Below are 13910 nucleotides of genomic sequence, written 5' to 3' on the forward strand. Positions count from 1 at the left end.
CGTGTTCGCCGTGGATTCGCGCACGCTCTACCTGCAGGACTTCCACTACGACGGCGAGGGCCCGGGTGAGTGCACGCGCGCAGGAGCACACGTACGTACCAACGCGCACGGCTGACCGGGTTCCTGTTGCAGCGGCGTACTTCTACGTGGGCGCGTCGCGGCGGCCGGGCGCGGCGGGCGCGCTGCGGCTGCGCGACGAGCGCGGCGGGTCCGGGCCGCTGCGGCGCTACCGCGGCGCCGGCCTCGCGCTCTCGCTGCCCGACGGCACCACGCTGCGCGACGTCGCCTGGTTCTCCGTGTGGTGCGACGAATACGCCGTGAGCTGACTCTCATTGACCCGGCACCCGCACCGCAGGTGACGCGAATACTGACAGCGCGCGGTGTCCGCAGGTGAACTTCGGCAGCGTCAACATCCCCGCCAACTTCGAGTTCCCCAAGCCGGCGAAGATGGGCGCGCTGCGCGGCGTGCACGGGGTGCGCTCCGACCCCATCGTGGTCGTGGACGCGCAGACGCTGCTCGTACCCAACTTCTCCTACGACGGCGAGGCCCCCGGTGAGTGTCCTGCAGTAGTCGGATGTCACGAGCGGCACGAGTATCAGCAGGGTTCCGATGCTCGAAATCCCTCTTGCAAGTGATGACAAACAATGTCTTTCACAAAACGCGCGTCGCGGCGCAACTTGCGTCTTCTCTGAAATGATCATATGCCAGGGAAGGGGTGCAGTATGAGTTGGCTTACGGAGCAGGGAGTGCTTAATAATAGGTAAGAGAAAATGTTCCATCACATTTTATATGCAGTATCGACCCATTACTAAGCCCTTTGCATTCTTACCGTACGTGGTCACCAGTTATCAATCTCTTTAGAAACAATTTGGTTTTGGTTGGTTTTTCATTCACGCTTCAATAACGAATCATAAATGAGAACACAGTTCATAAAATTTCAGAAAACTTGTGTGCTAACCAAATGTCGAGTTTTTCTCAAATTAGTCAAAACTGATTTTTGGTTAATTTTATATTTTTCACCTTCGTTACTTCTGACACATCGATCTTGATTTAGTTTTTATAAAAAAGTCGCCAATATTATTCGTAACTGTGCGACCAGAGCACGGTGCGAGAAAATTCCCGGATTGAAAATGTTGAAATGTGCTGTTCTCGCAGGCACTGCGCTTTACGTCCATTAGGTTATATTAGATTTAAATCAATTTTTTCCACTGACTGTGTTGCATCGTTTCCTTTTTCAAGGAAAAATTGACACAACGAAAAATAGTTCGAAATAAAACTTTCTATGAAATGTTACCGAAAAGACATTTCCCTCGGCTCAAATTTCAAAATGAAAGAGCCGTCGTGATCGCGCGCGCTGTTGCAGACGCCAAGTTCTGGGTGGGGCGCGGCGAGCAGCCGTCGCCGCAGGGCATCCGCATCCCCGACGAGAACGGCAAGGAGGCGCCGCTGCGCAAGTACGACGCCAAGACCATCGTGCTCACGCTGCCCGGGGTGAGTGCCCGCCGCGTGCCCGCTGTGCGCGCGCTGAAGATCGCTTCGTTACCAAAGGCCACTGCATTCTATACTCACATTTTTTTTATTTATTAAGGTCTATCAGCTTAATTTATAATATCACATGGAAACACAAAGTAATTAAGCAAAATCAAGACCAATTGCAATCTCAGTCATAGGCAACCACGACGTGAGCTAGGTTAACAATTTTTTTTTAAATAAAAGTCAAATCAATAACAAACCTATATACCTACACTCATTAATTATATTTAACTGGAAATTAACATTATTTAATTAACTACTTAATAATAATAATTTACTATTGACGGAATGAGACGTGCCATTACTCAACTATCTACAAGTCTAAATCGTTATGTTCATATTAAGGTAAGGTCATGGTGAATGTGATTCTGTTTATTCTTCGCGTTCTTCTCACTCGGTGCTTTGTTCACTTTTTGTTATTTATTTACGATGCGGTATAGCTAGCAGTCATACCCAGACACGCGACCTACTACCAGAGCGGTACACAACATTCGTGAAGCGATACGCACACAGCTGAACTTGCCGTGGTTGTGTGCGTTAAAAGACCGTACTTTTGCATCAGCGAGCATGGTCCGCTGTGCAGCTTTTGAGCAGCAGTAGCTGCGGCATTTTATTATGTTTACTTGTACTATTCCATTAATGATATTGTAGTATAATGTTAACATGGCCGTTCTGTTCGCCGGCGTGCCGGAGAGCGTATTGTGACGTGCGTGGTGCGTGGTGCGCAGGAGCTGACCGTGTTCGACATCGGGCACTTCGCGGTCTGGTGCGAGGCCTTCACCGTCAACTTCGGACACGTGCCGCTGCCGCGCGACCAGCTCGCCAACGTGCCGCCCAGCCTCAAGATGCTCGGCGTGTCCCCCCAGGTACGCTAGCACTGCACCCGTTCTGACTGCCAGATAAACATTGCACGCGCTTTGCGTAACTTACCAACAAATATTAAAATAACGCTTCTCATCTCACCGACTTTTTAATGAGTGCTTAAGCTGCAAGCTGCAGCCTGCCGGAGAGCTTAAGTTTTCATATCCGTAACGCGTGCTCACCAAAAGTTTTGTGTATTTCCCGCTAAATATATTTATGAACATCCCGTCGGACCGTTTGCTCGCTTGAACGCATTTTTAAGGAGTGAATAAAGGAAGACGTCGCCAATGCGCGCTCACGGGTCGCAACGCGAAAGGCGCTGCTCGCTCGGTGTACAGTTCGTGCGTGCAATGGCGGCCAAGGCTGAGCACGACTTGCCGCGTACATTTGTATCTAACGCATCATACATTTGTTCCCTTTATACCTAATAGCCTTGTAGCTTTGTTACCTGTACGAATTGCTTGCTGAAAGCTCAGTGCGGCGCAGCGTCCGCGCGCAGCCACAACAATTGCTGGAATGTCTGGCAGCGCGCAGTGGCGGCCAGTGGTTTGCCGAAATCTCAATTATTGGTCAATTTTGTTGGACACTTCACGTGGTAGAGCGACAGATCGATTGAACCTTCGTACCATGGGCGGTCGCTATGTGAGGTCACCAAATCGTTGTTGACTGTCAGTAGCCGCAGGACACGAGATCGCGGACAGTCGGCGGCGCTGACCAAACATCGACGGTGACTTCGCATGCAATGTATTCGATACGCAGTTGATGCCGGCGCTGTGGCCGTCCAGACCGTTGCTGGGGCACGAGTTACTTGTATGAAAGAGCTCTTTGAACAGTCCGGTGTTTGCGTAAACGTTTGTTTTCTTCCGCGGCCGTTTACAGTTATATCGAGAACACGTTTCGGTGTCGACGACATTCATTAATATGGAAATATCAATAGAGTCGTGCTCGCGGCGGTCGCTCGCCCTGACCCGCCAAATGCCGGGGCCGCGCCGCCCGCCCCGCCCGCGCCGCCCGCGCCGCTGCAGTCCGTACAGCTCGCTCCGGCCGCGCACCGCTCGCGTCGGTCGACAAAACTTTATAAGCGCCTGCCGGTGAATGGTGCGTTCGCGTAATCACAAACGATTTGTGAAGATGATTGTCGTAAAGTAAAAGTCGCGACTCGCATCAACTAACTCATAGGAAGCGCGCTCTGATCACCGCTATAACTTCATCCAATCCTACCATCCATCACCCGTCCACACTTTGATCTTGGAATTGGCTCATCCTTATCATCTGCCTCGCTGCCGCCCAACTGCTGAGTGACTCCGGCTTGCCGTCGCCCACTTGCCTGCACTAACGACTCGGGCGAGAAGATGCTGAGCGCCGGTTTACTGTTGCAGAGCCGCAACAGCGCCCTTGCCGGGGACGCGACACCGCCCCCGGGACCTCCCGCCCCGCCCCGCCGCTCCCGGCCGCTCGCCCGCCTTGACGCCACCACCTACCGCCCCGCGCGCCTCGGCGCCGGTCCTCTAGTCGCACTCCTTCAGCAGGCTGACTCCCACCCCCAGCACCGCCGAGCTAATCTCTACGAATCTTCCTCACAACTCCTTTCCAATCCGGAGTCGTACAGTGTCGACCGGAAGGAGCAGAGCCCGTCGGCTGCTGAGCGACACCGTGATTCCCAGCCCCGTCAGCAAGCGCAGCTGGACGTACACGCTAGCAATCAGAACAACCCTCAGCAGCAAGCAGACCGTTACCAACACCTGAACAGGCAGGAGCAGGAGCTGCTACACCAGCGACAATTTAACGAGCGCGGGCAGCGCGCCCGCCACGTGGTCACCATCCAGCGCAGCGTCGATCTGGGTGCGGCTAGCACGCGCTGACCGCCCCGCTCCCCCGCTCCCCCGCAGCCCCGTCGTCCCGCAACTCTACCGTTACAGGCAGTTCGCGTGCCGCACAAGTAAAGAGAATATGTCGAGATTCGTCAATTATGCCTGTTGTGACCGCGGCCGACGTCCTTCTACTAATTGCTCCTGCGCGCCATTTTAAAGTTCCTGCGCGATCAGCCATGAGGTTGCCGACCGCCGGGCGAGGGAGGCGGTCGGTATAAGTGAGTGATAGAAATAAGTTTCCGCCGACGCGACGCAGCCGCGCGTCGGCCCCGGCTGCGCTGCACCACTCAGTACAAAGTGTTCCGCTGTGATAGCTACTCTGACTCTTGGCAATTCAAGTGAACTGTACTATATACTATACTGTTTGTCGATTGAAGTTCGTTAATGCGACTTCACCGATCGCTTCAAGAGTTCTTTTAAATTCTTTTGTTTTTTGTAATGTTAATTATCAAATAGGTGACAATTAAACTTGCCATGACCTAAATAAGTTTTTTATTTACACTCCGCTGCGCCTGCGCCGGTCGACGGATTTGAAGTCTTATTCATAAGCTCGCGCGCCTGCGGTCCGGCGTGCGGGATTGTCTGTAATCCCCGTGTAGTTGTTGCACAGCGTGACTCGTTAATACCATACAGTTCAGTAGTGACAAATGAAATTAACTAAGTTTTTGTAGCGTGCGCTGTGCTGTAATTATTGTTAATTCTTTACATTAAATACATGTGTTCAAAATTACGATTAAAACAAAACACTTGATTAATTAATTTGCCGTGTGTACAGACGGTTTCTCTAACCCAAGCAACGTTGTGACCACGGTGAAAGTTCCGTACATCGGCTCATCGAGGGAAGTTCTGAACGAAACGCACAAATATAAGTATAGACGCGGGCCGGCCGCCGTGCCCGCCGCGCCCGCCGCGCGCACGCTGATTAGCGAACGAAGAACTCGCGACCTTTGCGCGCGGCGTCGCGTGGCGGCGTTTATTTGCAATCGTTTAGCGCGCCGGTCCGTCGCAACGCTGCGCAACAGGTCGACTGTGGCTGTGCAGCTGAGCGGCCGTCGCCATGCCTCTCTTTGCGTGTGTTGCAGTCGAAGCTGAACTGCGAGGTGCTGCACGACGAGCTCGCGTTCGAGGTGCGCTGGGCCATCGCCGGCGACAGCGTCGTGCTGCAGCTCGTCGCCAGGCTGGGTATACCTCCTTCACTTTAGTTAAATACATAATTCGTTTGTATCTTTTACTGATAAATCACTCGATCAATTGATGCTTAGTCGGTTAATTATTTTGGAGAAATAATTAACACGTTGCGTACCAAAAGCACGGTCGCTAAGAATAGGCTATAACAGGAGGCTGAAGATCACCCAGAGTGCAACGAAGAGAGTCACGCTCGGAGCTTCGCTGCGAGATCGATCCAAAAATGGGAAGATTTGTGAGAATAAGATCGCTAGCGTAGCTCAATTATTAGTTTTCTGGAGTGTCAGTGGGCGGGCAAATGGCTCCTGCGACCGATGGCTAAAAGGTTCACGAGTGTTGACCGCGAGCCTGCAGACGCGGCGTCGGCAGCCTCCGTGCCAGGCGGACCGACGACATAGTTAAGATCGCAGGAAGCCGCTGGATGCGACCAGCGCCAGGCCGGTGATCGTGGCGATCTTTGAGGCCTTTGCATTACAGTGGGAATCTATCGTTTCGTATGATGGTGATGATGATACCAAAAATAAACTAAACCATCGACTCTAAAGCTGCTCAAGGGTCAAAAGTTTCTGCTCAGCTATAGAATCTCTACACATACAAAAGTTTTCACTGCGTAACCTCAAAAGGTTTCATTACTGTTACAATGTCCCCTCTGTCAGTTGTATGTTTATTTATTTATTCGTATTATTTTCTCCTTTCATTTAACTATAGTGATGACATGTGTATTATATATAAATTGCTAGAAGGATCTATTTTTGATAGAAACTGGAATTAAATTGAGACTCCGTAAAATTGCATTATCTTGAAATAAAGCTACGAGTGTTTAGAAAGAAAAGAAGCCCCTGCACGCTCAGCAAATATCTTGTGATCATCTTCATAAGCATCCTTGATGCAGTACAGCGCAGTCGGGACGATTCGTTTCCCGTGAGAATGCTTTAGACTGTAGGATGGTGTCTTATTAGTTTTTGTTTGATGGAATTTTTAAATGAATTTGTTAAATTTTGTTCACTGTGTCACCCACAAGCAAGACACGCTCAAGCTTTATGTTTTAAGAACAGTCACGTGAAGGTCCCTCGATCGGTTCGCAGAGGACGGAGAGTACATGTCGTTCGGCATCTCGGGTCACCCCGAGCGCTCGCAGATGGTGGGCGGCGATGTGGCCGTGGCCTGGGTGGACAAGAACACCCTCAAGGGCTACGCCGACGACTACTACCTAGACGCCAAGAGCCAGTGCGCCGGCGTGCACGGCTCCTGCCCCGACGAACGCCTCGCTGTACGTATCCACCGCCGCACTCAGTTCCAGGTGCTCAACTCCTGCACGCGAGGTCCAGACACAGCAATCGGCATCAGCTGCAGGATAATCATCGCCCTGTCATTGTTTTGCATTGAAGAACTTTAATCAATATTATATCTGTCAATTACTGGTACTGTTAAAGACCGTGCGAGCGTTTGGATAGAAAGTGTTTAACTTACAGGAAAAAACAAACTCGGTGCGGCTGCTGAATGCGGCGCTGGTGAATGGCTACTCCATAGTGACCTACCAGCGCACGCTGAAGGCGGCGGACAAGCTGGACTTGCCAATCTTCACCAACGGCAGCCAGCCCATCATCTGGGCGGTCGGTCCTCTCAACTCCAAGAACGAGGTCTCTTACCACCACCACTACACCAAGGTACGACGCCCGCAGGTGTCTGCGACTATGCATTCTTGTTGCTTTAAGCAACTTTTGTAACTTTTCAACGTTCTACGGACTCGAACTGCGAGTGCGTTGCGTTGCAGTGAGTGTGGCCGGATGCGGTGTTCGCGAGTAGCGCTCTGCGTAGCAGGTATAGGGTCTTCTTGCGGTGCATTCGTGTTCACCTTCACCGACCAGAATCCACTCCTACGTAACCAAATACTAGTCCAAGAACATGAACGTTTCTGCTTACGTCCCTGCACTCACAAACCTCTTGCGTTAGTTAAATAGCAATAGTTATCCTGAACGGTTCTGTAGAGTAACATATTCTTACTTACAACTTAATTTATTTCGGAACAGCTTCCAAACTGCAGGTTTCATGCATGCATTTAGACGAATTTCAACTCAAACCTCTTAAATATCTTACGTTTTGCAATAGAAATTTTGACCATCTTTGTTTGAAACATTCGCTGTGTACATGGCCGTCGCATTCGAGAATCATTTGTTTTCATAAAGCTAGAACTAGAACACAACTGCGGAGCGGCGCTACTGACAGATCGTGGGGTTTTCGGTGATATCATTCAACGATTGAATATTTTTGATTATTATAACAATACTTTAAATAAAGGATGTTGTATACATAGTATGACATGTCAGTAGGTAAATGGAAAAGTCAATAGACGCCTCTATCTCTAGCAAGGACAAGAATAGTTTTTTAGTAGATCATAACGTTACCGTTTGAAAGCGACCAGTGAAAGCACATTGTGGACGCGACGGCTAATTCGCAACGATTTGGTGGATCGCGGGGAGTCAGGTGTTCCAGCCGTTATTATAATGATCAACTGCGTTATTGACGCGAGCGGACTGCGTCTCCGGTGTAGTTCAGGACACATAGAAAGGTGTGAGTGTCTCGACTTAATGGATAAAATAGACTCTGCGTGGAGTACCACATAGAGATGATTGCGTTTGCGTCAGACCGACAGAGAGCGCTGACGTCAGCACGGCGGAGCGTCACAATGGGCGCTCGGGACAATCAAGAGTCAGCTGAACGAACACATTGTTAGTATTCCAGCGAGCCATTGTTACTCGCGGAAGCAAAACAAAAACAACGGGCATCCAAATGTCGTAAATAAATTTCAACCTTTTGAACTGACATCGCAGCGCACGGTAATTTCATCTATGGGTTTGTGTACAGGGCGACAAGTTCATTGAATTCGGCCGACCTCCCGTGTGGAACTGCCCCATGCCCGAGGCTGAAGACGAGCAACAGCCGGAGCCCGCTGAGGTCACGGCGCCACCCCAACGCGCGCCGCAGAAAGAGCAGGTCTGTGTTCCGAGCTTTCAATATATTTGTGCCCTGGCCAGTACTAAACTACTGACAGGCAAAATCACTGCAAGGGCTCTAGTGGGTACGTGGGAAAATCTTCTAGGTAAGCACTGAGGCTATCTAGAAAGTAAGATAAAAATACCTATGCCACGGCCGCCCTTTGAGTCTTGAAGCTTCTGGTTATTTAAGCACTTTTTGCGCTACAAGAGAGTTTATGCATATATTACAGGCAGCAGTAATCAAACCAAACCCCGTGCCGACGCCTAAGCCAGTCGCGAAGGTGACACCCTGGGAGATTCCCGGCATCCAGTGCTACGAGCCACCAGACGGCGTGTTCTATGCGCAGATGGGGCCCACCGGCGGCCGGCAGGGGTACTCCGCTATCACGGGTCAGTAATGACTACTTGGATGTACTGGAATCGCCTTTCACACCGGCCCATTCTTTTTAAATGTTTTCCGTTGTGCCGTTATGATGAGTTGGTGTCCGCAGGTCACGTGGGTTGGGGTATCTCTTGGTACATCAACGGGCTGCTGATCCCGGAGATTACGGTGGTGCGCGGCAAGAAATACACGTTCGTGGTGGAAGGCGGCAGCGACCCCGAAGTGCCCGCCCGCTACCACCCCTTCTACATTACCAACGACCCGGTGGGCGGATACTTCCACAAAACGGAGGACGAGAAGAAGGTGCGTACCGTACACATGTACTGAAGAGAATAAACTGTAACAATGGTGGCGTTAAGAAATATCTTAAGCGGTCTGGCCTCTGCAGGTGTTTGCTTGTGATAAATGATCAATAATTGGTGATCGCGCAGGGCGTGGAGATCTATGCGGGCGTGCGTCGCACACGCAGCGGCGCGCTGCAGCCCGCGGGCGTGGGCCGCTTGTGCAACTGGACCCCGGACAGCGCGGGCCCAGGCGCCGACGAGTACCCCAGCTTCGGGGCCTACCAGCGCTCACTTACGCTGGTCTGCGAGGAGGGCAACCCAGGCGTCGTCACCTGGACGCCCGACCGCAATACGCCCGATACTGTTTACTATCAGGTAACATTGATGCATCCCATTGGACCTGTGCTTTAAAAAATCATTCTCGTTAATGATTTTCAAATAATTTCTTCGAGCTGCGTTACAATGCTGCATCTCTTACTCTGCCGCAATATCTCAATCTCTTTGACTATCTTCTGCGAAAAGTTTTTCTCATTTCATTCTTTTATCTTCTAATCATCTATTACAGCAATAAGTCGGTTAAATGAAGATGGATTTATGAATCAATGTTAATTTAACTGCTTTATAGACAAAAACATTACTTCTTAATTTTTAGCGGCCAATAGTTTGGGCGAGCACGCCCGCCTACTCTGCTGTGTACGTAACTGTTCTATTTTCTGTTTCAGCTTTCAAGTCTTTGTATCGCATGAGGCTCTGTGTATCTCTCGCATTTGGGTGACAGACTTTTCTTACGTTCCGCCCGCGCTGTGCGCATATTCTAACGAGTATTTCTGTTGCAGTGCTTCACGCATCGACACCTCGGTTGGAAGATAAACGTAGTGGACGAGTGCGATGCTGTGGAGGCCGAGGAGAGCCGGCTCATACAGAGCGTGGCTCTCCCCGACCTGCTGAGCGAGCCCTCCATACAGGTACCGACGAGAGTCAAGCCTGACCGTAGCTATTTAGATGAAAGGAACAAGTTGGAGAAGATAATCAATATGAACAAAAATTATAACGGTTTCAGTAGCACTAAAGACGCCTTTCTTCGAGATGACATACCGCAAAGAAATCACCTGCACTCGAGCGGAACGGAGTTTGAATTGCCCGTCACTAAACTGCAGATAAACGAAGTCATACAGGCGGTGGAGACCCTGGAGGACGAGATGAGGGGCGAAGTAACGAGGAACAAGACGCAGCCGCACAAGCATGCCAGCCAGTACCAGGTGTACGAGGATGTGAAGGAGTACGCGGGCGAGCAGGGCGTGCGTGAGGGTACCGAGTACTTGGTGCAGCCGGGGCCCGGGCCTGACGGCTTCCTGCTGCCGCCAGCACACCGCCCGCTCACGCTGCAGAGCGTGCTGCGCCCGGCGCCCGCCAAGCACGGCCCGCGCCCGCACTTCCGTCGCCCGGCGCCGCCGGAGATCATCCTGCACCGCCCTGCACAGCACATGGCGCCAAAAGGCAACGGCGGCGTCTATCCCCTGTCGATGCCACCTGCCATGCCACACCCTCACTCCCCGAGCACGATGAAAAAGCCGTTTAATAAATTCGCCAACTCTCGCTTGCCGCCCGCCATGAGTCGACCGCATCACAATATTCCTCCAATGAAATCCATGCCCCCTCTTCATCACGTCCAACCTCCTTTTGTTGTTAATCACGGCAACCCGAAACCGGTAAACGGACCTGTTCAGTCCATAGTAAATGGAATGTTGGGGCACAATATACCTTCACCGGGCCAGAGCCAAACGCTCAGTTTAGGAAAAACAGATATAATAGCGAATCAAGTGGTAAAAAGTCAAATAACTTTACCAGGAGCGAGCGACGCCGTCGCTCAGCACAGCACGACGCAAGTGTTTGCGATAAGGCCACAGGGACAAGCACAAGGACAAATTATTTTTGGAAAACCCGTTGACAATCCTATGCCCCTGGACCAGCAGATGATGCAAACTAAGCAGCAGCCAATGAAAACAAAATATATTCCTGATTTACCTCAATCATCGACCCCACATACTCCCACATATAACGCACAAGCTCCGCCGCAAAACGAAAAACAGTCATCAGATTTTATCGGACAGTCCACCGAGACCTCAACCTTAACTCCTGCTGTCAACACCGGCTTCAAACCCGACTCCATTGTTATCGAAAGCGGATTTAAACCGATTATTAGAGAACCATTGATGGCCGGCGAGGATCGCATCGCCGACTCGGAGGTGGAGAACGCGAACAGAAGGGAGGACACGGACGTCGTGGAGGACTACGAGGACATCCCGCAGTACGTGTCCAACAGCGCCTTCCCCGCGCAAGTGTCGAGCGACAAAATAACCGAGAGTTTCGAGCCCATGTTCATACCGTCGCCGCCCGACCACTTGCTTTCTACAAACGACACAACCAAAGAGATATTCCCAAAAAATCACGCTAAAGAAGACAGGCCGCATCCCGTTTACGTCAAAACGGAAAGTCAGTTGAATTCGCTATTTAGTAAAAAAAATGTAGACAAAGATGTATCTTCAGATTTGCTCATGGAGTCAGACAGAGTCAGCCCGCAGTACCTGCCCCCAGAGCCGAAGCCGCCCAAAGATCACTCGCAGCGGCTGTCCGTCGAACAGACGTTCACGACGTATGACGGCAAGACGATATCCGCCGCCACGCTCAGCAGCCTGCCCGATATCAACAAGGTGAATACGAAACTTTTCTCTTCCAAACTCCCCGCCAACCCTGTGCTGCTCCTCAAAATGCCTCAGTTCGGGCCTTTCAAAGGAGACATCCCGCCCCCGGTGGCCGAACACATACAGAACGATGAAACGTCGTCATCTCGCCAGCCCACAACGCACTTGAAACTGGTTAGTTCGTTAGTACCCAAGGAAGAAGATGTTGAAGATGAGGAGTTTCTAGCAGAGGGAAGCGAAGTACACGAGGAAAGGGAAAAGAACGACGACGACAGCGACAGTTACGAAGAAGACGAATACGACGGCGAGGAGCTGGACGGCGCGGCGGCCCGCGGCGACAAGCGGGCGCGGCGGGACCTGGACGCCGTCACCTCTGCAGCGGGGCGCGTGTCGGGCGGCGCAGGGCGGGCGGGTGCGCTCGCGCTGCTGCTCGTTCTGTGCCTCAAGTTATCGTAAAGTTTAATTCGATAGGTATTCGTTAAGTATTTATTTGATTAAATTATTAAGCCTTGCCATTAAATGCATTTTAACGGAAACAGTATTTAATGTGGGGACGGCTGTGGAACATTCGGCGCATCTTCTACACGGTCTCGCGGGTCAGACGCGGAACAGGCGCGGGACAGGCGCGGGTCAAGTGCGGGTCAGACGCGGGTCAGACGTGAGGCAGATTCCCCGGCGACGGACAAAGTATCTACTCACCTGTTACCACACTTCGCACGCATAATGCAATTCAATACTCCGATAGTTTAAGTTTTTGTAAATATTTTTTTATTTTTATGTAATAAAAATTTACGTAAATTCAATGCATTTCTTTTATTTCGTTATATTATACATATATAACTTTTTTGTAACAAAATATCACTATCTTATAAGGAATTGGGAGGGCGTCTATACCAAGTGTTCTGAGTAGCGCCATCTAGGACGATTTCAATAAACCAACCTTAAGCGCGTGCAAGTTCTATCACTAGTCTATACTAATTGTGGCAAACGCAGAAGAATTTTTTCGCCGCGGCAAGTTCACCACGAGACGTACTTTGTACTACGCGCTTTAAATTGGAAGCAAGGCGCAATGCACTGCGGTCCAAATAACAGTTTGTGGATTGTGAGGTAAAATAAATAATTCATCTGATTGGTTTTCATTGCGTTTGATTGTTCGAAATACAAGGCGGCGAATCAACCTAATAGAGAGGCTGTTTGTAGTATTGTGGACTCGCGCTAGGAGGGTTATTCGTATGTCTTGAAAACTGCGCGACGCAAACACATTGCTTTAACTTGCAATATTATCTTTCGTTTTAAAAACTTGCACTACTGAGTAAGACATTTTTGTTTCGTGTTAACTTTTACCTTTTGTTATTCCCACGAAATAAGATCACCTTCGGTTGGCAACACTGGTTTTAATGCTATCAGCCATAAACGTCATTAATGAAGTTGGGCGGAACATAAATGTTTTTAATTGCTCTCTGATGGAATTTATATAGGTTACTACGGTAATTCAATATTGTGTCGTCTATATGAAATATATATACGTATATATTTTTAAACAACATGCGCAGTTAGTACCGTCAGAAAAGCCCAGCCAGAATAGCCTAGCTAGGAATATCATTATTTTTGCTACCGAACATCTACTACCAAATATAAGCTTCCCTTTAACCTACTTCACAACGCTGTAAATAATATAATAAATATTTACTCTTATCATCAACAGGTAAAAAGTTTAGTATTGGTATCTCTATAGAAAAATCATTCTGGCAGTCAAATCTCTGCAGCGCTTTTTTACACACACAAACGCATAAACGTATAAATAAATATTAGTTGTAAATGTTGTTAAACAGTTTGTATATAGAATTTTTTATTATTTATTTTAATCATTTAAATATTTCTCTGTTTGAGGAGAATGCTGGCGATCGTAACACAATTTATAAGTAGTGTAACAGCCAAAGATATACTGGAAATAGATGTACTGCAATGTTTAATAATAAAATAATAAGGAACATAGCGCTTGTGTGTGTTGATGCTCGCCACGCTTGACTTGCGGGCTGGCGGGCGCATCTACTGGCTGATAGTGTTAGGCATACTCTACGCGCTGGAACCACAA

The 13910-nt window shown here is 49.7% G+C and overlaps 1 protein-coding gene across 1 annotated transcript; it reads left to right on the forward strand.

The window, feature by feature from the left end:
- Positions 1-402: 402 nt before the first annotated feature.
- LOC137925853 (protein Skeletor, isoforms D/E-like) lies at positions 403-12618 on the forward strand. Its single transcript, XM_068769317.1, has 11 exons — positions 403-553; positions 1365-1492; positions 2263-2400; positions 5349-5448; positions 6537-6721; positions 6924-7118; positions 8317-8445; positions 8678-8837; positions 8939-9132; positions 9261-9488; positions 9950-12618. The coding sequence occupies exons 1-11, from the start codon at positions 448-450 to the stop codon at positions 12269-12271; spliced, it is 3885 nt and encodes a 1294-aa protein (XP_068625418.1). The 5' UTR covers positions 403-447; the 3' UTR covers positions 12272-12618.
- Positions 12619-13910: the final 1292 nt, after the last annotated feature.

Source organism: Battus philenor, unplaced genomic scaffold (genome assembly GCF_028537555.1).
Source record: "Battus philenor isolate CCGP_79_NKW_IND1 unplaced genomic scaffold, ilBatPhil1.0.hap1 SCAF_28, whole genome shotgun sequence".
NCBI lineage: Eukaryota > Metazoa > Arthropoda > Insecta > Lepidoptera > Papilionidae > Battus > Battus philenor.

Bases quoted from the DNA above. Each gene is read 5' to 3' on its own strand.
- LOC137925853 (XM_068769317.1), top strand. From the start codon at position 448: ATGGGCGCGCTGCGCGGCGTGCACGGGGTGCGCTCCGACCCCATCGTG. The intron at 2,401-5,348 runs GTACGCTAGCAC...CGTGTGTTGCAG, and splicing joins TGCTCGGCGTGTCCCCCCAG to TCGAAGCTGAACTGCGAGGT. The intron at 5,449-6,536 runs GTATACCTCCTT...ATCGGTTCGCAG, and splicing joins GCAGCTCGTCGCCAGGCTGG to AGGACGGAGAGTACATGTCG.